The 24,385-nt window shown below is 42.1% G+C and overlaps 1 protein-coding gene across 9 annotated transcripts in view; it reads right to left on the minus strand.

The window, feature by feature from the left end:
• ANKRD6 (ankyrin repeat domain 6) overlaps positions 1–24,385 on the minus strand; it is a 94,495-nt gene that overhangs the window by 31,062 nt on the left and 39,048 nt on the right. For 6 of the 9 annotated variants that reach the window (XM_087718756.1, XM_087718754.1, XM_087718755.1 and 3 more), the window contains exons 2-3: positions 16,760–17,032; positions 1,692–1,790 (exon numbers count right to left, since the gene is read on the minus strand). In XM_087718756.1, coding sequence (XP_087574882.1) covers positions 1,692–1,790; positions 16,760–16,879 — 219 coding nt within the window. In that variant the 5' untranslated portion in view covers positions 16,880–17,032. Of the gene's footprint in view, positions 1–1,691; positions 1,791–8,593; positions 8,675–16,759; positions 17,033–17,334; positions 17,353–24,385 lie in introns of those variants that run through there. The other 3 variants (XM_087718751.1, XM_087718752.1, XM_087718748.1) reach the window with 3 other exon arrangements.

Below are 24,385 nucleotides of genomic sequence, written 5' to 3' on the forward strand. Positions count from 1 at the left end.
CAGAGGACTCTGTAATTATGAGAATACTGGTCACGATGATTTGTTACTTGTTGAGATCAGTAGCTTGAGATAGGTATATATATCAGATAATAAATACATGATTTATAGTTGGATATCTACAAATAATTACTTCTAAGACTTAGTGTAGGGGTGTCAAACTCGCGGCCCACAAGCCAGATGCGTCACGCACTGGCCACGCCCTCCCCTGGTTTAGCGAAGGGGGGAAAAGTTATGATACGTAAAGTTACGACAATGTGATAGCGCGAGTTTGACACCCGTGGCTTAGTGGGGTGGGGGAAATCAAAATAAAAGACAGCCTCTTGAAAGTTGATAGTGTTAGTTATCTTGGTTGCTGCAAGACATCATTATTAGCCATACTTATGGGCAAATGTGGGAGTAGCATTGCTGAGCCATGACAGTCCTCACTCAACTTGTATGTCTCTGGCACAATAAGTGCCACTCACTTTGACTATCCTACAGGATTGCTCTAAGGATACATTTGAGGGAGGAAAAACATGTACATGAGCATAAGCTCTCTGAAGAAATTGTTGAGTAGAAAATACAATTAATGAAAGAGAGTCCAAATATGTATAACTAATCCACTAATGTCTGGATCTAAAAGAACATAGATATTTGTGCAACACTATACTTTATCAAAAGCAGCAAAGTACTGGGATGCTACAGAAAAAAGAGAATGTCATTATTTAACCAAATAAATAGTAATCATTTTCAAGTTAAGATCACTTGAGTATCTTCATCGATTAATTAACTTTTGATCTAAGCTCAACAACATGGCTGGAAGAAATGCTACCCAGATTTAATAATAATAATAATAATCAAGATTCTGTAACTACTATGGACAGTAACAAAACCGCCATTTTTGTATCTATGCATTCATTATTTTTGTAAAGTTGAAAATGGCCAAGCTTAATCGACAAAGGGTGTAACTAATCAATCATGAACCCTCTCTTGCCAAAGTTTCTTAGTTCCATGCAGTAATGATATGCACTAATGCATTGCTATAAATACAAACCTCCTTGGACTATGTTTCACCCTTTTAATGCAACTGCCAGGGGTGTAGACATTGACCCCTCGAACACAGCCAAACAGAACTTGCAGTGAAAACATTAATTGACATTTTGGCCTCTTCAAAGTAGAAACTCCTCCCAAATGCTTCTCGGGGAAAAATAAATCAGCCCCATCCAATGTCCTTAATGGAAGGGCAAATGCATTTTTTTAAAAAAATGTCTAACATGCTTCCAACAGATTATAACTAGTCCTTAATCTACCTATACTCATTTCTTCCTGCAACTACTTAAAAAAAAATATCTAGGAAACATTCATTTTTAGGCTTTTGAAAAGAACGCCTAAAGTAACTGATCTGCATTGTCATCATACTTGCTAATGCAGGGTGTCAAACTGGCGGCCCGCGGGCCAGATGTATCACACGTAGGTCATGCCCACCCCAACTCTGCAAAGGGGAAAAACGTCACGTGAGGGCAACGTGACGCCGCAAGTTTGACACCCATGCGCTAATTCCTCTTGAAGGTTCACCCACAGAAGCTTGGAACCAATTTTTAAAAAAAATGTATTTTCCAGGCAAACATAGTTTCCACAGTGAGCCACACATAGCTGATTCTTAAGATTACAAATATGAAATGCTCCTTGCCAGAATGGTTGTGACTACTCACATCATCCTGAAGATCCACGTCACAGCTTGCTTTGAGCAGAATCTGGACCACATGGAGATGACCTTTGTAAGCTGCAAGATGGAGAGGTGTCCGCCCATGCTGGAAAGAAGAAAATACCAACTGCTGAACAAGTTTTAACACCAAAGGTTGGCACACATCACTGTAAAAGCTATAGTGTACAACGTAATTAATTGAAAGGAAATAAAGGAAATGATATTATATTTCCAAGCCCACTGAAACAGCTTGAATCTGTATTTCAGTATTTTAACCACAAAGATGTAATTTAAGTCACTTTACACTTGGCACTTAATAGTCCTCTTTAGGAGCCTCTCAGAATAAAACTATACATATCATTTGAGAATAAGCATTGCTATAGTGTAGTTTTTAAAAAGATAAATTTAATGCAAGGTGCAAACATTCATATATGCACAATGTGATTGGATCTGACTATGTTTTTAAAAGAAAACAGGAAGAGAAAGATTTTGCGTAAAACAGTGTTCAGACCCCAAGATATGGTGGGAGCAGGAAAATCCACCTTACCCTGATCTCCAAAGGGAACTCAAATTTAGAAACTTGCTTTTATTTATTTTAAAATACTCAAAAGAATTCCAATTCTTTTTTGGGTGCCTTATTTGTTTTTGTGTGTCTTTGGTGCATGAGTATGGATGTGTATGTGCATGTGTGTGTGCATACATGCATAGGCTTCTAGTCAGTTTTAACCACATGGACAACTCCATGCTGTTTACTTGGCAACATTTTAGAAGTACTTTGACATTACTTTCCTCCTAGAGGTGAGACAGATTGATTGGTCCAAAGTCACCAGCTGGCTTCAATCCTAGGACAGAACTAGAACTTCAGTTTTCTCTCTCCTAATCCAGCACCTGAATATTGAACATTGTTGACTCTTCACCCTTACCCTCACAAACAGACTTACTTTCTGCAGACCATTGGTGGTCCATTGAGGTGATCCACCACAGCCTCCTCATATTTATCAACTATCAGCTGACCAAAGCCTAATTCATGAAAATAGACCATTTAATAGAAGAATGCAAGCATTAATATCAATAGTGCCGTTAATATTCAATGTGAGAAAACTGACAATGTCTGAACTGATTTTGAGCGCAGTTATCAATGGTGAGTCAGCCACTCACACACACCAACCTCAAGTAGTGCTTGAGAGCAATCTTGCTCACGTTCCAGTTCTGATTCTTCAGCAAATGCCTGACATAATTGCAAGTCCAAGTGGTAGGGAAATCTCCAAGTGCTTGCTAGAATCCATTTGGATTCATAAGCACCTAATTGGACCATCCTGATTAATCCTCCCACTCTGAGGAGGACCGGGGTGACAACACATTTCATCTGGACCAGGAAGTGATCTGACTATGGCAAAGAGCTCAAAGCAAAGTCCCTAATTTTCAGTCTACACAAGTAAAAATGAGTTTTTACATATGTCCACTTATGTGATCAGGCAAACCTGGTGGCAAACCCATGGTTACCATGAAGACCATGAACTCCTAAGTCTTTCCCACCACTGACCTGAGGGCATAGAGGCTAAAATCTCCAAAAATAACTGGGGAACTCCAAACAACCCAGTCATAAGGTCCAGAAGGCCAGGAAGGAGTCTACCAGGCAGCATGACATATGGTCCATATGTCCCAAATATCTTCCTACAGTTTAACTTTGTACTTCAGAAGGTCATATCATAGTTCCAGAATATTGGCACAACCATCATTTCTTTTCTTGGGGTCATGACAAAACCAAGGAATGCAAATATCTGAAATGGCTACAATCACCACTTTTAACTAACAAAATCCATGATCTACCCATTCATACCTTCAAACCCTTATATGGCAGCATCTTCATTTTTAGGGGTATCATTACTTAATTTACCTGCAGGGTTAACTCTGTCCCAGAGGTGGGTTCCTACCAGTTCGCACCTATTCGGTAGAACTGGTTCGTTAAATCTACCGAACCGGTTAGAAGAGGTTCCACGAGTGGACCCGGAAAGCAGGCCACACTTACAGAAGAGGTTCCAAAAAATTTTGAAACCCACCACTGCTCTGTCCCATGTAAAATGTAGCTATGACTCATCAAGATCAAAATGCAATTTTCCTACCAATGGTAGTTTTGATGATACATTAAATGCACTACTACTTCCCTTGATTCAATCATGCTTTTCCAATAACTGTCATTAAAGCAACAGGTGGGCCAAATATAAGCCATACATTTCTCTCCTGGATGACCAAGACTTCACATGAGTTGTTGTTAATCAAGAGGGAGGACAATTTAGATGGTTCCCAATGTACAGTAACCTAATAATATCACCTCATGCTGAAGTAAAACTAGATGAGGCTTTCGCATAATGTCCGTGATAAAATTGCTAAAAAGGTTATTTATGCCTGCATTTCCCTCTCCACCAAGATTTATAGGAAGGTGAGTTCAGTTACAAAATAATTTATAATTTGCTGACTGGATCAAGGACATCGGCAAAGAAGCATTTTGCTTGACTGGATAAAATAACAGTCCATTTCCCAAGCCTTCAATTACCTTTCTTTATCCTTTCAATTATCTTCCAAAGAAAGAAGGAAAGGGCCTTGCCTAAAAATACCTAAACAGAAGGCCCAGATGGTGATCTCTTTCTTACTATATGTTTTGAGTCCCAAATATGTACTGACATATAAGATCTTATTCAAGACAGCAGTATTGTAAGTAACTAGTTTAGCCAGGCTGACAGCGTTGATTTTATTTAGAATAGTAGGTACGCAACTGTTGCCTTTCTTTGGTTTTTCTGTGTTTCCCCTTTTTCCAATGATATCTAAAATATTATTCCAAATATCTAAAGATTTCTCTGCACCAATCTGAAAAGGATAATTCTTATTAAAATCTTCCTTGTGGGTAGAGATGCATTATATATTGTTACAGAGCTGTCTCTGTAGTTCAGGATTGGCAGAAGGTCTACTATTTGGTTCTATATTTGAATGATAAAATCTGAAGCACCTTCTGCTCTCTTTTCCTATTTCTGGGATGAACGGAGAAGTCCTTGAAGAGATAATACAGTAAGTCCCCAATTAGATCGTATACTCTAAACTAAGCCAAGGGACTGCTCTACCATTTCTCATCTTGGGAAGACAGATTTTGCCAGTAAGGCTCTACATCGCCTCCTCTCCCAACTTGTTATAATGTCTTATTCCTGCTTATTTAGACATGATCTCTCACTGAAGGTGAACATAATATCTACAGTACTCTGCTGTAGATATACTAGACAGTGGATAATTCTGCCTCGATGTTTACCTCTGTCATTTCACTGCAATCCATCATACCACCTCCCCTTCTGTAAGCAGCATCGCTCAAAAAGCCATTTGGACAGGGATGGGCTTCAAAAATTGAAGCAACAGGTTCGCTGCCCCGTTGCTAAGTGGGCGTGGCCATAGTGGACAGGGATGGGCTTCAAAAATTGAAGCAACAGGTTCGCTGCCCCGTTGCTAAGTGGGCGTGGCCATAGTGGACATGGCCTAGTCAGCCTCCTGCACAACGGTGGGGGAGGGACGTTTTTCAGCCTCCCCAGGCTCCGGAGGCTTTCCTTGAGCCTCTGGGAGGGCGAAAACTGCTTCCCCCCAGGCTCCAGAGGTCCTCCAGAGGCCAGAAACAGGCCTATTTCTGGACTTCGAGAACTTCTGGTAGGCCCGTTTTTTGGCTTTCCCAGCCTCCGGAGGCTTTTTTTGAGCCTCCAGGAGGGCGAAAATTGCTTCCCCCAGGCTCTGGAGACCCAAAATAAGCTTGTTTCCGGACTTTCGGAACCTCCAGTAGACTGTTTTCCCCCTTCCCTGAGCCTCTGCACGGGCCCTGCATGATGAACGGGCCACATGGAGGCTCCTGGGAGGGGAGGAAAGGGGAGGGGTGGGCGGGGTGGGCATGGCCAGCCAGGGTTGGAATTTGGGGGTTCGCCGAACTGGGCAGAATTCTAGCTAAAGGATGACCCGAACCCATGCAACCTCCCAGCAGCCCACCCCTGCATTTGGAGATTGTGCAACCTACACTTTGGAGCCAGGTGACATTGGAGATCTTGAAGTAAATTCTAAATCTTAAATTACAGATATTTAAATAATTGGAATGGAATAAAAAATGAAAGGAAGTTCTTAACCTACTTCAACAGCTACCTATGTAGATATTTAGTATGCAGATTAATATGATTATGTATATTTAATACAGGTAATCCTCAACTTGCAACAGTCCATTTACTGACCATTCAAAGTTACAACGCCACTGAAAAAAGTGACTCATGACTGTTTTTCACACTTATGACCACTACACCATCCCTATGGTCACATGATCAAAATTCAGACCCTTGGCAACTGGTTCATATTTATGACGGTCACAGTGTGGGATGATGTAATCATCCTACACTGGGATGATGTAATCACCTTTTGTGACCTTCTGACAAGCAAAGTCAAGGAGGAAGCCAGACTTAACAACAACGGTGTCACTAACTGAACAACTGAAGCCATTCACTTAACAAATGTGGCAATCGTACAATGGGGCAAAACTCACTTAACAAATGTCTCACTTAGCAACAGAAATTTTGGACTCAATTGTGGTCGTAAATCAAGGACCACCTGTACACAATTGATCTCTGGACTTTATTTTCATAATTTGTTTAGCTGTTTTTCTTTTCGGTAATTATTTGTTTATTTATTTAGTGTATATCCCGCCTTTATTACTATTATAAATACCTCTCGGCGGTGAACATATCTAAACTCCTTCCTCCTCCTATTTTCCCCACAACATCAATCATGTGAGGGGGGTTGGGATGAAAAAAAGAGACTGGCCCAAATTCATTCAGCCAATTTTCATGCCTAAGGTGGGACTAGAACTCGCGGTCTTCTGATTAATTTGGTCTAGTGCCTTAACCACTAGACCAAATTGGCTCTCTCATTATTCCCAAATAGTAGCCTCTGGTTAGGTTGTACAAAATGTATGTCATCAAAAGTAACAACCTTTGCTTTTTTGGAACATACCATAGCATATTAGCTTGGTTAGTTAACAAGGTTTTACTTCCAACTCATGGCTTACAGTCAAAGAAATCCAAACCACAAAATTCCATTTTAATGAAACCTAAATGCATAATGAGCATGGAATTTCAACTGACAATTGTGCAATACTATTTTACCTGAGAGGGAGAACTTTCTGGCATGTTCTGACTACTGAAAAATGTTAGTACTTATAAACAAATACTATGTATAATTAAAAAGCAAACATTAATACACAAATGAAGTGTCAGAAAATTTGTGTCTTGAATTTCATATCAAGCTATGGGGTGAAATAAAACAATAGAATCTTCTATTGTTTCAGCATTTTGCTTTTAAGCATACATAAACATTATCCTTTCATTGCAGACAGAAGCTGTGGCTGAAACCTAAAAACTTTCCTAAGGATAGATAATCAGATGATTTGAAGAGCCATTTTTGAGAGCTGCTCAAAACAACCCCCACAAACACAGCGACAATTCCCCCCCCTCTGCCTCCTTGTGTTAACAGGAAAGAGTAATTATGGTTACAACCCAGTATAGGTAGTCCTCCATTTATGACCACAATTGAGCCCAAAATTTATGTTGTTAAGTAAGACATTTGTTAAGAGAGTTTTGCCCTGTTTTACGACCTTTCTTGCCATGATTGTTAAGTGAATCGCTGCAATTGTTCAGTTAGTAACACAGTTGTTAAGTCTAGCTTCCTCACAGTTAAGTGAATCTGGTTTCCCAGTTGTCTTTGATTGTCAGAAAATTAAAAAAGTTGATCACATAACTCTGGGACACTTCAACCATCTTCTCTATATATAAAAATGGCTGTGTGTATATATGTGTGTGTGTGTGTGTTCCAGAATAACCCTGGAATGCCTCAAGCAATTTCAGCCAAGTTTGGTACAAAGATGATTTACTATCTGTGGGGGTAAGACACCCCTTACATCCCTCGGGGTGTATGTTCTGTTAAGATACAACCTGTTGTGCCTTAAAATGGCTTCTACGGTACTGCTGTAAAATGGATTCTATTGCTATTGTACAGTGCAGTGGAGTTGCCATGGTAACAGCTTCACGGTACTCCACAAGGGGCCTCCCTCTGGTAAGGGAGAAATTCAATATTAGAAATTATATTTGGTCCGGACATTTCCTCCCTATAAATAAATACCGGGGCAACATCGGGTTATTAACTAGTCATAAATATGAGCCAGTTGCTAAGCATCTGAATTTTGATCACATTTTTTTTTCATTTTTTTCATTGATCATGTGACCATGGGGATGCTCTAATGGTCATAAATGTGAAAACAGTCATAAGTAATTTTTTCGGTGCCATTGTAACATCACTAAATAAACTGTTGTGAGTTGAGGACAACCTGTATTTCCATATATATGTTCCCACTGTGTTCCCCTCAAACACATTTAAACTTTCAGAGAAGCACTTGAGGGCATCTAGAGCAGAGGTGGACAACTTCTGTTTTTCCATGTTTAGTCCAGCTCCAATTCCCAACATCAGTTTTATTTATACTCGTTCAATTTATGTGCTCCATTTTTTTTCCAGAAGCTCAGAATAGTATATATAGCTCCATTTTTGCTCCATTTTTCCATTTTCATAATCCTGTGAAATAGGTTGGGCTGATAGTAATGATCTGAAGGTGAATTTGAACATCTGAAGTGTTTTAGTCCTCAAGGCTACGACTGACAGCCAGCAACAGCCAGGCCGCGCCTGATTGGCTAAGGCGCGGCATGACTGAGTATGGGCTGTCAGATGCGCACCTATTGGCCTCCCTGCTTGACAGCTCTGTATAAATAGCTGTCAAGCAGGGAGGGGGTCCCTGTCTACCACTAGCCTGTCTACTGTTCAGTTTGTTATAATAAAGCACTGTTAATTTACCTCAGGAGACTCCTGCCTCGTTTCTCCTCGGTTCTACTTCACTGGCAACGAGGGTGGAATCCACAGGCCCTGAGTAACAGCCTAAGATGAAGCAGAGGTATCAAACTCATGACCTGCAGGCCAGATGCATCACATGCTGGCCACGCCCACCCCTGATTTAGCAAAGGGGGGGAAAGTCCCGATACATTATGTGATGACGACGTGAATTTGACATCCCTGATCTGAAGTCTCCTAAACTTTCCTTGGGAACCTCAAGCTGTTGATTTTCCTCTTGAAGTCACTTGCCTTTTTGACACCTTACCCTAACAACAAGCTACAAAGTCTTATAGAAATAGGCTATGGAAGTTCTCAGTCATCCAGGTCATAGTTGTCCCACAGATAATTTCTGAAGAACTGAAGAAGCTTCTTGGATGAGAAGCGAAATGTCTTCAAGGAAAAACAAAGAAAGTCCAGTTATCTTTTGAAAAAGCACCTCTGGGATTTATAGGCATAGCTCTCTGCTAGAAATTATTCTTTCTGTTCTAGCCACTGCACACAAGAAATGAGCATATTTTTTCTGCTATTGGAAACTTTAGTTATCTGGAAAGGAAGTCAAATCTGGGAGAAGTAATTGAGATGGCCTAAAGCAGGGGGGCAGGTTGCAGGAGGCCATCACAGCTGAAAATGGAGCTAGTGAGCCCATTTTTACTAGCAGAGAACTCGGGCCATGACAGCCCCCCCCCAATATGAGTGACATCGAGCTGGCCATGCCCACCCCCAACCCAGAATTGTGGCCCTCAATAAAATCAAGCTTGACGCCCCTGGCTTAGAGTCACCTATTTCAAATCAAGGAGATGAAGCCACCAAGAAAGAGCAATAAACTCTTGACAGGGTTTAGGAAAAGAGCAATATGTTCCCCATTTTGCTCAAAGACGATTGAATATCAGTTGCCCAAACTTTCAAAAGTGCAACCTATAACCATGGCAGAATTAAAATAGGTAAAAGGGAAATGGGAAGAAAATTAGCTGCTGGAACATTAGATGCTATGGAAGCTCTGTAAGTAGGAAAGGGGGGAAATGATTCACTGAAGCCAGAGGCTAGTCAAAAATAGTTGGAGTAAAGCAAGAATTACTTGCAATGGAAAAAGGAACTGCCTCATAAGGTAATTCTTATTTAGGGACCACAATTGGGATTAGCAACTCTGTCATTAAGCAAAGCAATCGCTAAGTGAAACCATGTCTGAGCTTAACATCTTCAATTTTCTTTTGCCTTACAAGCCTGGGAAGATTGTAAATGTGAGGTTTGATCGTAAACTTACTTTTTCATCAGTGTTGTAACTGAGCACAGTCGCCATACAAGGCAGTCGCTAAATGAGAACTACCAATTGTTTGCAAAATCATAGCTGTTTCGGCTGCTGGTACTGAAAACCCAGATATGTCTTTAAAATTTGTTTTAGATAGAAGATATTGTTTCTGGATCATGATCTCAATGAGGAAACCAACTTTTTGTCCCAATGCAAGAATCTACATTAATGACAATCAACTAATACAGTTGAATTACCAGACATAATTTCAAACCTTCCAGAAAACTGGATGAACTGAAAAGGAAGCTATTTAAGTTGGCAAACTGCAATACATATTACTACAAACTGATAAAATGCCAATGTTGCATGACCTATTCAAAATGTTTAGTTAACAATGGCATTTGTAAATATCCACAATTTTCTTGGGACTCTTAAGCATCTTCATACCATCAATAGTTTCTCAGCACTAACATGAAAATGAGCTCTGTAATACTGATACTTGGCATGTTTTTCAGAACTATATGACACACATACCACCAGAGAGTAACTGAAAGAGACTCTTGTCAATAGAAATGTTTAGGCTAGCCCTACTTCTAACAACTATAGGGTTCAGAACAAACTTAAGTATATGTCTGAACCTGCACAACACTTATTATGAAGTGTTTACCAGATTATGCATACTGGAATTATCATTGAATCTAAACGTTCACCCTAGATTTCTTCAACTGGGCTTGATTTAATGACCTCCAGTCAAGAAAAGAGAAGGCAGAAATCTTTTTTCAATGCTGGTAAGCTGAGACTATGATGTTATTAATGTCCAAAAGTCGACATGGTTAGTAGTTGCTTCACCAAATAAGAATTCCCAAATGTTATAATGTTAAGAACATATAACTCAGTTAAAAAAAGAAGATTAGAAGAAGCAGACAATGTCATTTTTATTAATTTCTTCCTCTTTACAATTTTTTCTGTCCTTTTGAAAATCTGCTTCAGAAGCTTGGGGAATTTCCAGAGTGGTGTTGGAGATGGTGCCAGGGTGCTCCGGGGAAGATAAAGCTGGCATCTCCATCACCATGGGACTTCCGGGAAGAAATTGTGAAAACTCTGAAAAGGAGAGCTGACAACTGTGGCAGAATGAAGAGATGGAGAGTCATTCCTCTCCATATAAGAAGAATGAGATCCCCCACAAGTGCTCCAGACAACTGTTCTTCATGAGGAGACTGCGAGATTTATCACACACAAGGCTAATGCAAAGGTTGCAATAGTGGCAATTGCCAGGCCTCTACTTCAGGCCCAGCCTCGGCACTGCTACAGAGTGTTGCTGTGTGGGGTGGCCTACATCAGGGGGAAGATAGGTGGCATTTCTCAATGGCAGAAGAAGCACTAGCGCTAAAGTCAAGGCCTAAGGTGGTGGCAACTGATTGAGACTGCTGAAGGACCCAGGCCTCTACTTCAGACCCACAACACTGTGGCCAAGTGCCACTGTGCAGGGCAGCCTAGAGAGAGGTAGAGATAGATGGGGAGGCTGGGGAGAATTGCAGCACTCCCACAGTAATAAGAGTGGACACACTACCAAGCCTCCTAACTTTTAACACGACGACAGGGCACTGCAACAACCATAATTTTGGGTACGGGCTGTAATTCCCTTTGTTCAGCACTGTCCTAATTTTGAAGTCAGTGAATGAATGGTCATAAGTCGAGGACTACCTGTATCTGTTCAGAATGTGCACTAAGTGTTTTTGGACTTCTATAAAAGTGTGCTATAGGATGGCAATTTGTATGTATCACCTGCTCCAAAGGCAATAAAGTTTGGAAGATATTCTAGTGTGTCAAAAGGAAATCTTGTAAGCAATAATCAGGTAGATTCATAGATTAACCTGTCTGGTCATAACGCTACACTAGCTTTCTCCAACTTTGGTACAATTCTGCTGCATGACTTCAATTTTGGAAAGTCTGAGAATCTCAGACTACTAATATGTAGGACTTTGAGGTGAAAATATGTGATACCATTACATGGGGGAAGCCTTATTGTTCTTAGTTGCGAAGTCGTGTCCGGCCCATCGTGATCCAATGGACAATGTTCCTCCAAGCCTTCTTGTCCTCTACCATCCTCTGGAGTCCATTTAAGCTCACGTCTACTGCTTCGGTGACTCCATCCAGCTCTCTCTTTCTCTGTCATTCTCTTCTTCTTTTGCCCTCAATCTTTCCCAGCATTAGGTCCTTCTCCAGTGAGTCCTTATGCCCTTCCAAATTCTCCTTAAGGATCAGCTTTCAATTGTTTTAAACTCTTGGTTATGGTTAGTCTTTCCCACAGTTTGGGAAAACAAGCTATTAAGTTTATGCAAAGTTTTGACATTATGATCAACTGAAATTGATCAAATTCTGAAGAGATGTAAACATTTCCAATTGCTCCTTGAATACAAACTTTGGAGGGGTGGGGTCCAAGACTTGGTTCGCATAATACAAAATTCTAGTGCTGTGTACAAAAGTGTGGCATTACAACCAAATGAAGCTGTCAGGTGTGAGGAGGCGATCTCAGGCAGCTGATGCCGATAGCAGTGGTTTTCCAGCAATTCCCAAAACTCCTCAGGCATTTCACACTAACAGAATGTAACATGACCTTTCTTAGTTTTCTTCTTGCCTCAGTTGTGGCAAAAGATACCATTCTGTCACCAGCGCTGACAGATTTCTTCCAGCAGAGGTCGGAGGTTATAAAGTCTTTTTGTTTTCTTTTCTTTTCCTACCAGCTTGGCATTGCGCCCCTCTTCTACAGACACATATTATAAATTCACTTCCCAGACTCTTCTGTTTAAAGTCAGTGTCTTACAAAGATGATTTAATCTTTGGGGGTAGGGAGGGTGAGGTTGGTTTAGCCATCTGCACCGATGGACAAAGACTTAGCAATAGCAATAGCAGTTAGACTTATATACCGCTTCATAGGGCTTTCAGCCCTCTCTAAGCGGTTTACAGAGTCAGCATATCACCCCCACAGTCTGGGTCCTCATTTTACCCACCTCGGAAGGATGGAAGGCTGAGTCAACCCTGAGCCGGTGAGATTTGAACAGCCGAACTGCAGAACTGCAATCAGCTGAAGTAGCCTGCATGGTAGGGCAGAACTATGTGTACTTTTGAGGGCAGGGGGCTCAAACACTTTCCTTAGAAGAAAGCTTAGATTAAGTGGGACCCTTAGGTCATGAAAAAAGTAGATAATAAAAGGAAAATAATTGAATTATATAAAGTCATGCATAGCATGGAGACTGCAGATAGGAAATTTTTCTCCCTCTCGAAACATCATTAGGTCATTCAGTGAAGCTGATTTGAACAGACCAAAAGGAATTACAGGCAATCCTCAATTGAAAGCCAGAATTTCTGCTACTAAGCAAGAAGGTTGTTGGGTGAGACACATTCCGATTTTGTAACCTTTTTTTGCCATGGTTGTTAAGCAAATGTTGCTGTTAAGTGAATCACATGGTTTTTAAGCAAATCCGGCTTCCTCCATTGACTTTGATTGTTGGAAGTCAGCCAGGAAGATTGTAACTAATGATCACATGACCCCAGGATACTGCAACCACCATAGATACCATATATGCCTGTTGTCAAGCATCTGAATTTTGATTACATGACTGTAGGGATGCTATAACAGTTGTAAATGTGAGGACCAGTTGTAAGTCACTTTTTTTAGTGCCTTTTTAACTCTAAAGGAATGGCTTAAAGGTAAGTCAAGGATTACTGTACTTCTTCACCCAGCATATAATCAACTTGGGGAATTCTTTACTGCAAAGATATGGGGATGGCCAAAGACTTGTTGATGTTGTGATAGTTATGGTGTTAGGACTGGGGAGATCCAAGTTCAAGACTGCTCTCAGCCATGGAAATTCATTGAACAATTTGGGGTCAGAATTGCAAGAGAATATCAGGCAGCAAAAGATGTCTCCCTCTCCTGCTCAGGAGCACTCTAGAAGGAACTGATTTGACCCCTGTAAGAATAAAAATGCTGGATTAAAATGGACCTTGACCTGATACAGCAGGCAAATTCTTATGTTCTTTTCTAGGCCAGTTTTAAAAGGAACTGGTTAGAAGAGCAGGAGTTTGCCATTTAAAGAATGAAAAAGTCTAATGATATTCTATTAGAAATGTATCTAATATATCTTGGGTTAAAACACTTTATTCCAATACTTAATAAAAAGTACCAAGTAAAATGTAATGTTGTTTTTATTTATATTAATCGCATGGAAAATCTCCCTTGTTTCTGGAATCGTCCTATTTATAAAAGGCCCTTTGGCTGCTTTCATGGAAAGTAAACAAAGAACTCCATGCAAATTGAATTCACTCCCACAGAAACAAAATGTTTTCAGATTCAGCAAAAAAAATAAAATACGGTAGCTTGTTACAAAACAACTGCCATTCAGATCACCAACAAAATAAAATAAAATTATTTCCCAGTGTCCTTTTTATAAAGTATTTCAGTAGGGAAGATTTTCAGCTCCTGAGCATAGACAATGTGGTAAGGAAATGGGGCATGGAGTACCTTTGGGCAGTGGCTCCCAATCTTTTGGGCACCGGGGACCGGTTCGGGGAGAGAGGTTTTTTCCACAGACTGGAAGGGGTGTTCTGTCTGCAGCCCATGGATGGGGGCTTCGCTTGTTTGCGCAGCCCAGTTTGTAGCATGCCGCAGTCTAGTGCCAATCCACAGACCGGAGGTTGGGGATCCCTGCTTTAGGGGGGTGGCACAGGCGACAGACAAGTGTCTCTCAATTCAAGGTCTGAAAAGCATGGAGGATTTTCAGCTGCTGATCGGAGCCTCCTAGGGTCTCCCCCACTCCCCTGACACACCTTGCACTCCTTACTTGGGACTCCATCTTTTTAGAAACCCAGACAATCACTAAACAACACAATCAGGTGCGCTGGAAATTGCAGTCATTGAGCAAAGCAGTTGTTAAGTGACATCTCACTTAACAACTGCTTTGCTCAACAACTGAGGTTCCAGTCCAATTGTGGTTTAGAAGCAGAACTTCTAAAAGATTATCCTGTTTTAAAACAGGAGTGCAACAATTTTTCACCATACATGGCATCCCCTGCCAAATATTGATGGAATCAACTGTTCTGCCCTTTGTTTTCCAGCTTTGCAACTAGGGTGATTGTGCAAGTTGGTACCTTGACTCTTGTAATGGGCATAAATTATGCACTGAACATCTTAAAATTACCGTAACTGGTTGTTATTGAAATATAACGCTAACTGCAGCGAAACCAACAAATGCAAAGGTGTCTGTGCCAGCCTCCAGCCATTATTCCAAACAATTCCAGGAAACTGAAGGTTTCAAAAGTTAATTTTAAAATTTCAACCGAACCAAATACAAAAAAAAAGGTCTAGTGAGTTATTTCAAAGGTCTCTGATACATTATGTCTGAAAACAGATTCTTGATCCACCATACAGTTCATTTTCCTAAAGTGAGACAGGCTCCCCCCAACTTTCATTTACAATGTCATTTCAATACGGTACTTTACTCCAAGGTAAATATAGACATACGGCTACACATGTTCACTTAACAATGAGTTGCAGTCAATCATAGCTTACTGGTAAGGCTATTTATTTAATACTGAGGCATACAAACACATTTTTGTTTGTTTTGCCTTGTGGCTTTTCTTTTTCAGATATACCCCTTTAATGTCTAGAAATCTGAGCTGTGATGCACCAGCTCCAAGAAATTATCAAAAGAAGCAGAATATACATACATAAAGGAAGGAAGGGAGGGAGGAAGGGAGGAAGGGAGGGAGGGAGGGAGGGAGGGAGGGAGGGAGGAAGGAAGGAAGGAAGGAAGGAAGGAAGGAAGGAAGGAAGGAAGGAAGGAAAAGAAACACAAGAAAGGAGAGAAGAAAATAATTTGTTGTCTTTTTATGGGAGCTGCACTAGCAGATAGTGGAAGCCATTTATTTTTAAATTTATAGATAAGTGAGTCATTCTGAAAGTACCATCAGTTCTTCTCTGACTTTTTTTAGGGCATTAAGACCGCCAACATTGTCAGAATGTGGTTCCCAGATTTAAATAACTCCGTATTGTTTTGCCCAGAGGAAGAAATTAATGTGCAACTCTGCATTCCTCTTCTATCTTTCCCTGATCATTGTGGTACCTGGAGTGGAAGCACAGAAACCCGGCAATTAAGTCAGATCACAGCTACTTGTCCCAGGTTACAGATGAGATCCTGGCAGAACAGAGTCAGTGAGGAATTGCTCCTAAGTTCTGTCTCTTTGAACAATCTCAGAGGAATAAATCTTTCTCCCTGGGAAGGGGATCACTCAATGGATTACTTCAAGGTTTTGTAAGTCTAATTCGCTGCTTTAAAATCTTCACTTGGAGAAATTAGTCGAATGGGCACAACGTACAATGCACTAGAAGCACTCAAGATGTTCTCAGCCATTTGAAAATACGGAATACATGACGTAGCACTTGCTTGTTCCCCCCAAAATGCTTTCCTCCTTCTAAAGTGTATTTATCTCCATTTACCCCGTCTCAGGAAGCCCAAAGGTCTGTGGTTCAATTTTCCCCCCACCCCTCCACTTCACAGCAATTCATCTTGCCAACACAAATGCAAAACCCGCTTTGAAAACTCTGCACATTATTAGCCGAAGCTTTTTGCTTCTTCCCCTTTCAGAGGGGGGGGAAAAAACAGCAGAAGAGAAGGAAAATTATTTGACACCTAAATGCAACTGCAGAATGAAAAGGAAAAAGAAAAAAAAACCACACACACATTCATCCATACCGGTCTCTGGAACAGTTACACTTTCAAAAGCCAGAAGACATTTATCACAGAGGGGGAAAAAATACTTTAGGAGTGAGGTTAGCTCTCAGTGAATTTGTAAGGAGTTTTTTCTTCCCTCTCTCTTGTTACCTTGGTAACAGCTACCTTGGCACCCTTGTTGATAAGCTGCACCACATTATCCACTTGCCCTTTGTACGCAGCTATGAGAAGGCGTTCTGAAAGGACGGCGACCACATCCTGCTGGCTCATGAATTAGGGAAGACTGGCTTTGGGAACAAGCTTCTCCGATCCCCAAAAAACAAAAGATTCACATCAGTCCAACTGCCGGGCACAGAGGGACCCCAGCATGGGAGAAGATTGGTCTGTTGCTAAGCCATCTTCTGCATCTGTGGATTGGAGCAGCTGGAAAGGAGAAACAAAATACACAGTCAGGCACATCTTGTAAACAAAAGAGAGCAGTAGCAATTCCTTCCCCACCCCCACCCCCCAAAAAAATTCTGAAAAGGAGTGGGAAAGAAACTTGCGAAGATTACGAAGCTAGAACCAAAAACAGCCAAATCTATGGGGAGGAGAGATATTTTTGATCCACCCATCAGCAAGTCACACATTTAGTAAGAATGACAGTCACTGGAGAACACCAGAGTACTACATTCTAATCCCTGGGTGCATATAGAGCACAGAACCGGCATTTTTTGGTAACCAACCTGTATTTTATAGACCTTTCAGGATGTCCATTTGCAAGCCTGAACACCTCTTCACAGCCTTTCTGTTACAAGAGAGCAGCGCTGAATCTCCTTCTCTTACTGAGATGCTCACTTTCGCAAAGTACACCCTCCAGTGTGGGTGCGTATCCACCAGTCACCCATGTCCAAATTTCCTCCGGCTACAATTTTGTGAGTTTTGAGCATATCATAAATCCAACGCAGACTGCGCTCTTGAACAACTCAGCCCACTGTGTGTCTCCTAACTGTCAGACTTCAAGGAACAGAGCTTTAAAGAGCAACAAAAACCATTGGAAGATGCTTCACACAAGAACCAGTGGTGGGATTCAGCCGGTTTGCACCTATTCGGGAGAACCGGTTGTTAACTTTCTAAGCAGTTCGGAGAACTGGTTGTTGGAAGAAATTTCCCTTTGTTTTTTTCCACTTTACAGGGCTAATCCTATAAGGCGGGAAGGAAACATTCTGGTATTGTTTCTAGCCTAATCTTTATTGCCCTTCTTATAGAAACTGCCTCTTCGGTTAACCCTTATTACATTGTAACAGCTAAGGCGAAGAGCCCATTGACGTGAGTGAGAGACATTGAGTTGGCCACGCCCACCGAATCACATGACCACCGAGCCCCACCTACCCAGCCGATCATTAGGGCAGAGAACTGGTTGTTAAATTATTTGAATCCAACCACTGAAGAAAACTAAACTATGAGGGGTCCTTGGTGTTCTCTGGGCTTGCTTGTTTTCTTGCAGACATTTCAATACCTAACCCTAACTAGGTAACAACATCAATACTGGTCCTGATGATGTTACCTAGTTTGGGTAATGAAACGTCTGTAAGAAAACAAGCCAAGCTCAGAGAAAACCAAGAACCCCTCATTTCAACCCTGAGCTACAAATATTCTCCTTTATTGATGTTCTAAACTACTTCTCCACCTATTTGTGCATGTGAAAAGCACATTCTTAACTCTGATCAAAAGTTGTCCTTTCCAATTAACAAAAATGCCAGCTTCTTTGGGGGAACATTTCATGTCCAGATTGCTCATGCACCAAATTAAAATGAGAGAACAATCTGTACCATTTCAGAGTAAATAGATCACATTTTTATATCCCTCTTCTTAAACCAAAAGGGGGAGGAAAGTGCATTTTGCTATCAAAAACTAACCAAAAAAATAAAATAAAAGGTAAGAGAGAACATTTTCCCCTGATATTACACAGCTCTTAAAATTTTCTGGGATTACTTTTCTTTCTAGTGGGAATATTAAAATAATAGTCACAAAATAGGCTTTGTCACAGGTGAATAAGTTTCTTACAAGCTTGCCATATTGTGCGTGTTTGCCACCTTGAATCATTTACAAAAATAATAAAGGCAGAATATAAGTAAAATAAATACATAAAAATAAGTGAAGTCCATAATCTTGACACAAATCAGGCATTCTTCCAGGAAATCCATCAAGAAATAAAGAGAAAATTTAAATTTGTCCATCCAGCAAAATAGTAAAACTGTCTGACTTTGCCTCTCTTAAGCTGACTAGTTTTCTTGAAGTAAAAATGCTGGGGGATTTTCATTTTACTGTTGGAAGCTTATGTCTGTTTGTGTCTGCAAATTTTCTGCAAGTGATATTTGGCGATTTGAACTAGGAAAAGTCCCAAACTATTTATTAACACATTCAAAAACTATATCCACACATCTAGAAGCCAGCCTCGCCACTTTAAATCTTGCTGTTACCAAAGTGTGTCTTTAACAGACATACAGAACAGCTTCTTGTTGCATTGTTGCTTACACAACCTGCAAGATATCAAGGGTCGTGATTGGTAACTTTCTCAAATGAATTTCCTGTCCTGATCAACTTCATCCAGTACATCAAAACCTCTCCTTTCTATTTCCCATCATATCTTTAACTGGCAAACTTAATACAAAAACAAAAACTTTGTAATTATTGGTCAACGAAAGGGCAGCAATGAAAGGAATTATTTTTTTTTAATCTCTTGGCTGCCATCTACTTGTCTGAAACTGTGTGCCAAGAAAAACCAAAATGCAGCCAGCAGATAAATTTACAGGAGTTGGCAAAAAGGGACTGGTATGAGAGCCGTATCCTACCAATATTACATGAAAAAGAAAAAAGAAATGAGGTCTTAAGCAGTGGTGGGTCCCTACCGGTTCAGATCAGTTCGGCCGAACCGGTAGTGGTTTGGCGGCCTGGGTTGCTGGAACCAGCAGCGACCCAGTCCTGCTATGCCCCCAAACCGGTTCTCCACGCAGCACCATAAGCGTGGCCATCTTGTTTTTGAGTTCTGCGCATGTGCAGAACAATTTTAATTGTACTGTGCATGCGGCACGCGCAGCGCACACACTGGTAGTAATGCTTGACGGAACCCGCCCCGGTCTTAAGGCTTTCAAAGCACAGAGACACACCCCCCCCTGCAGCATATGCACAAGGTCAAGCCTTTTCAATTATATACTATATGCCAGAAATGGAATAATTAATTTCAGGGCTTCACAATCATTTTCAAAAGGGAAACAAAATGAAAAAGTGGCTGCAAAAGTGAGGATTCAAAATGCCTTTACATACCTTTATTTCTCTTTGCCTGTTTACTGAATCTATTACAAATTTACACATACTTACTTATTCATGTTCTCGTTTAAAAGACTCACTATATGTAACCTAACTCCGGGCAGCTTTTATGATTGAAACATAAAAGGAATAATAAAAACCAGCATCCCAAAAACCCAACACCAAAAGGCACACCCCAATAAGTAAACTTCACAATCCCTGGGTTCTGTTGCATCTTGAGGACACGCTGCTGTTAGGCATGCACGCGAAAACCTCTCCCATTGGCTGAGCCATGACAGTTCAGACGGCGGGAAGAATAAACCCGCACCATTGGCTAAGTCGTTGACAGCTGCTATATATAAATAGCAGCCTGACAGAAGGTTGTTGTTGTTGCCCAGTTCCACAGTTGTTTGCTGCCTGTTAGTTGCTGCACTATTAAATAGAGTTAATGTACCTCTGCCTCACCCAGGGTGGGTTACTGCCGGCATTACTGCCGCTTTGGTGTGCAAAAAATTCTGCGCATGCGCAGAACCAAAAATCAAGATAGCACTGCTGCCGATAGAACTACTTCGGGGGCGTGGCAGGATGAGTCACTACCTACTCAGCCGAACCGGGCTGAACCGATAAGAACCCACCTCTGGCCTCACCTCTGTTCTTATCCACCCTGGTTCTACCGAATAGAACAGGTTCCATCTCACCCTGGGGGAAAACCAGCTTTTGAACCCCTTCTAGGAGAGAAGAGTGGGGGCCTGCCAGATCTCAGGAGAGGAGGATATTCCACAAGGCAGGGCCCGCCCCTGAGAAGACGTGCTCTTAGGTACTCCTAGTTGATATTTAGGAGAAGGGACCTGGAGTGTGTCCACCCTATCCAACCAAATGGAGTGAACTGGTACCCTGTGGAAGAGATAGTCCCACAAAGAAGCTGGTTCCATCTCATACAGGACGTTAAAGGTGATAACCTGCACCTTGAATTGCCCCTGGAAAAGAGCTGGAAACCAGCAGAGCTCATGCAGCAATACATATATGTTGAGGGCAAAAGAAGAAGGGGATGACAAAGAATGAAGTGGCTGGATGGAGTCACTGAAGCACTAGGCGTGAGCTTAAATGGACTCCAGAGGATGGTAGAGGACAGGAAGGCCTGGAGGAATGTTGTCCATGGGGTCACAATGGGTCGGACACGACTTCTCACCTAACAACAAACAGGAAACCATGGGGTGCCAAAACTTGCTTCATCTCCCTGACTCTCTGCACCTAAAGGACCTCCAGGTGTTTTATCTCACACAAATTACCCCACTATTAGCAATAGCAGTTAGACTTATATACCGCTTCATAGGGCTTTCAGCCCTCTCTAAGCGGTTTACAGAGTCAGCATCTCGCCCCCACAATCTGGGTCCTCATTTCACCCACCTCGGAAGGATGGAAGGCTGAGTCAACCTTGAGCCGGTGAGATTAGAACCGCTGAACTGCAGATAACAGTCAGCTGAAGTGGCCTGCAGTACTGCACCCTAACTGGGGGTGGGAGGCACTGTTCTACGGTGGTTCTCCTCTTACCTCTCGGACAGGTCGCAGTCGGTGTTGGTCGGAGGGCAGAGATCGACCCCTAGGCCCCTGACGTATGGGGTACCGCAGGGTTCGGTCCTGTCCCCCCTCCTGTTTAATATCTACATGAAACCGCTGGGTGAGATCATTCGACGGCACGGGATAAAATACCACCAGTATGCGGACGATACGCAGCTGTATCTGTCCGCCCCGTGCCAACTCAATGAAGCGGTTGACGTGATGTGCCAGGGCCTCGAGGCTGTTAGGGACTGGATGGGGGGTAACAAGCTTGTACTCAATCCAGATAAGACCGAGTGGCTGCTGTGTTTCCCTCCTACTAATTGGCCAAGTGTTCCATCTCTCAGGCTGGGGGGTCAAACAGTATGCCCCTCAGACAGGGTCCGCAATTTGGGAGTCCTCCTGGACCCACAGCTGACTTTTGAACACCACTTGTCAGCTGTGACCAGGGGGGCATTTGCCCAGGTTTGCCTGGTGCACCAGTTGCGTCCCTACCTGAACCGGGAGGCCCTCACAACAGTCACTCGCGCCCGTGTGACCTCTAGACTGGACTACTGCAACGTGCTCTACATGGGGCAGCCCTTGAAGAGCATTCGGCGACTTCAGCTTGTCCAGAATGCAGCCGCGCGAGCGATCGTGGGTGCACCTCGGTTCACCCACGTAACACCTATCCTCCGCGAGCTGCACTGGCTGCCTATTGGTCTCCGGATACGCTTCAAGGCGCTAGTCGTCACTTATAAAGCCCTTCATGGTATTGGACCTGGGTACTTGAGAGACCGCCTGCTGCCAATTACCTCCACCAGACCGATTAGATCCCACAGACTAGGCCTCCTCCGAATTCCATCCGCCGGCCAGTGTCGACTGGCGACTACCCGGAGGAGAGCCTTCTCTGTGGCTGCTCCGACCCTCTGGAATGAACTCCCCGTGGAGATTCGCACCCTCACCACCCTCCAGGCCTTCCGCAAAGCCCTTAAAATCAGGCCTGGGGCTAAAGAACCGTTGCCCCTATCTCGAATGGTATGATTGTTGCGCTTTTTAAATTATGTATTGTTTTGTGTTGTTGTCAAATTGTCTGTATCCCCCTTCCCTTGTTTGAGTTGTGAGCCGCCCTGAGTCCCCCTTCGGGGGGAAAGGGCGGCATACAAATGAAATAAACATTCAAACATTCAACATTCATACATACTGTGCCACCTTGGCTCTTATCTATTCTTATCTAAACTATTCCAGTTTAAAGGAAAGGAAGGAAATTTTTTTTGACCCAGCTGTCCCCTAGCAAGCTTAGCAGAGAAGACAACATTTTAAGACAACAATCACCCTTCCTTCCAAAGAGTTGCTTAGGGGAACACTATTGTAGCATTTAGCCAACTTTGCCTGATCTCAAAATAGCATGCAAGGTTGGATCTGATAAATACTTGAATGAGATTCACCTGTCAATCCCAAGATTGTGGGCTAGATGGGGAAGCTGGCAAACTATCTCAGAAAACTATCGGGTCCTCGGTGCTTTCTGAGCTTTGTTGTCTTCTATCAGCATCTCAGAAAAAGCCAGTGATAAACCACTCTCACACTGTTGCCAAGGGAACTATGCAGATGTGTCCATCAACCACAAAGGAGTATATATTCCATTCCAAAGAGGTTTTATCTGTAGCTGACAAAACTGATGAGAATTTCAGACTCCTAGCAATGAGGCAAAGCTGAAATCCACTTCTAAATAATGAATTCCAAGAACGGTCCTGGATGAGTCCTGGATGACTCATTCGCTGATGCTCACAGCTGAATAGTAACCCTTCCCCAAAAAGACATCTCAAAACAAACATTGTTAGCCTGCTTCAGAGATAAATCAGCAACTGGCAGTTTTTGGTACGTTTGAATAATGATTGTATACCATGGATCCACATTTTATGTAACTGGATACTTTGGGCTTTTGGGCAGAAAAGCTTTTTAACTTCTCCTGTTTCCTGTGCATAAACCAGCTGGAAATGGAATAAGGGAATGTTTGGATTTCAACTCCTTTTACAGTTAAATCAGGGGAACCCCAACCCCCAGTCTGTGGACAAGACCCGGGGCACAGCATGCCAGAAACCAGGCTGCGCAAACAAGAAAAACCCCACCAACCAACTTGATCAGAATGATCTGTGAGAACAGACTAAAGGGCAGAAAGCAAACTAGATTGCCTTGCTTGGGCCAGCATAGGGAGAAAAAAAATACTATGTTTGCTGCAGAGCGAGAAAGCTCAGGTGGAGGCTGCCTTCCCATAGGATAAAGATGAGTTGAGGGCACCACCATCATCTGTTCTTGCCCTTCCAAAACAGATGCTGGCCTATTCACTCACATTGTGGAAAGCAGGAAGTATACAATCAGTCTTTTCTGTACTCATTAGGCTACAACCACTCAGACGATCCTAAAAGCTGGCAAATGTTTAGATAGCTCTTATTTAGCTCCCTCACCTGGGACCAGCAATCATTAAGCAAAGCAGTCACTAAGGGAGACCGTGAGTGTGCTTAGGATCTTATTACAGTTTTCCTTTGCTTTTCGGACCTGTGAAGTTCATAAATGTGATGATTAGTCACAAAGTTATTTTTTCATCACCACCATAACTGCAGATGGTCACTGTAAAAGACAGTCACTAAACAAGGACTGCCTGAAATGAAATACAACCTCTATGATGATCAACGGAGTTAAATGAGCTACAGCTATATGAATGAATGAATGAAACATTTTCCCCAAAGGTCTGCGATAGCATTTCCCAATAAAAGCATATTCACACATAAACCTAAGATACAATGCACCTAACCATGATTTAGTGACTAAGCCTCAGCTGCCTGACTTTACACAACATACACTAAGTTTGCAAATATAAGCTAAGTTTTGCAAACCACAATGGTTGGGCACATACCACATACTGTGCCACAATTCTCAAGCATCCTCATTTAG

This window comes from Thamnophis sirtalis, unplaced genomic scaffold (genome assembly GCF_051295495.1).
Source record: "Thamnophis sirtalis isolate CommonGarterSnake01/CBP01778 unplaced genomic scaffold, rThaSir2_p1.2 scaffold_6, whole genome shotgun sequence".
NCBI classification, from domain to species: domain Eukaryota; kingdom Metazoa; phylum Chordata; class Lepidosauria; order Squamata; family Natricidae; genus Thamnophis; species Thamnophis sirtalis.